This window comes from Apaloderma vittatum, unplaced genomic scaffold, assembly GCF_000703405.1.
Source record: "Apaloderma vittatum isolate BGI_N311 unplaced genomic scaffold, ASM70340v1 scaffold33717, whole genome shotgun sequence".
Taxonomy (NCBI): Eukaryota; Metazoa; Chordata; class Aves; order Trogoniformes; family Trogonidae; genus Apaloderma; species Apaloderma vittatum.
The window spans coordinates 1016-1858 of record NW_009728441.1 but is presented as its reverse complement, the minus strand read 5'-3'; the positions used below and the strand labels follow the sequence as shown (position 1 = coordinate 1858).

The 843-nt window shown below is 65.1% G+C and overlaps 1 protein-coding gene across 1 annotated transcript in view; it reads right to left on the bottom strand.

Moving 5' to 3' along the window:
• Positions 1-843, bottom strand: part of SLC7A4 (solute carrier family 7, member 4) — a gene marked incomplete at its 3' end in the record, with an annotated part of 2581 nt that overhangs the window by 774 nt on the left and 964 nt on the right. The window contains 2 exon segments of the mRNA XM_009874087.1: positions 84-240; positions 242-749. Of these exon segments, the coding sequence (XP_009872389.1) occupies positions 84-240; positions 242-749 (665 nt within the window).

The following is an 843-nucleotide window of genomic DNA, read 5'->3' as shown; positions in this document are numbered from 1 at the left end:
CAGCCTGACAGGACCAGGGCCTCCCGTGGGTCCATCAGAGCCTCTCCCACCCCACCGACCCTGCCTGGTGCCCCCGGGCGTACCTGGAAGGTCTGCGTGTTGCGCTGCTGCTCGTGCGCCCAGATGAGGAGGAGGCTGAGCAGGAAGCCCAGGCTGAAGAGGACCAGCAGCAGGGAGTAGCTCCAGGTGGGCAGGTGGAGATGAGTGTTGCCGAACACCAAGACGGAGCAGAGGCAGACGCACCATCAGGGTCACCACGGCCACCGTGACCACCTCGCCCGGGTAGAAGTCGCTGAGGAACTCCAGGTAGGGCTCAAAAGCTGCCTTCAGCTGCCCTGGCTCCCGGTGCTCTTTGTTCTTGTCCCTGTCCACCAGCTGGAGCTTGTCGGAGAAGGACTCGTACTCCTTCAGCTCACTAGCGGAGGGACCCTCGGGGGGCTCGTGGCTGGGGCGGCCACCCGCCGCCGGGGCAGCCACCTTCTGCTGCTGGAAGCGCAGGACAATGATGCTGGCGGCCACGAAGGTGTAGGCCAGCAGCGTGCCGATGGACAGGAACTGCACCAGGGCCTCGAGGTCGAAGACGAGGGCCAGCAGGGCCATGAGCAGCCCGAAGACCACGATGCCAACGACGGGCACCTGTGTGCGGGGATGCACTCGGGAGAACACCTGGAAGAAGAGCCCATCCTCGGCCATGGCGTAGACAATGCGTGGCAGGGAGAAGAGGTTGCTCAGCAGGACCGTGTTCATTGCTGAGGGACAGGCAGAAGAAGGACCACGTCAGACCCAAAGCCCCTCAGTTCCCAGCCCCTGTGGCAAGCGGAGTGGGGAGCTCCCACCCCCCCC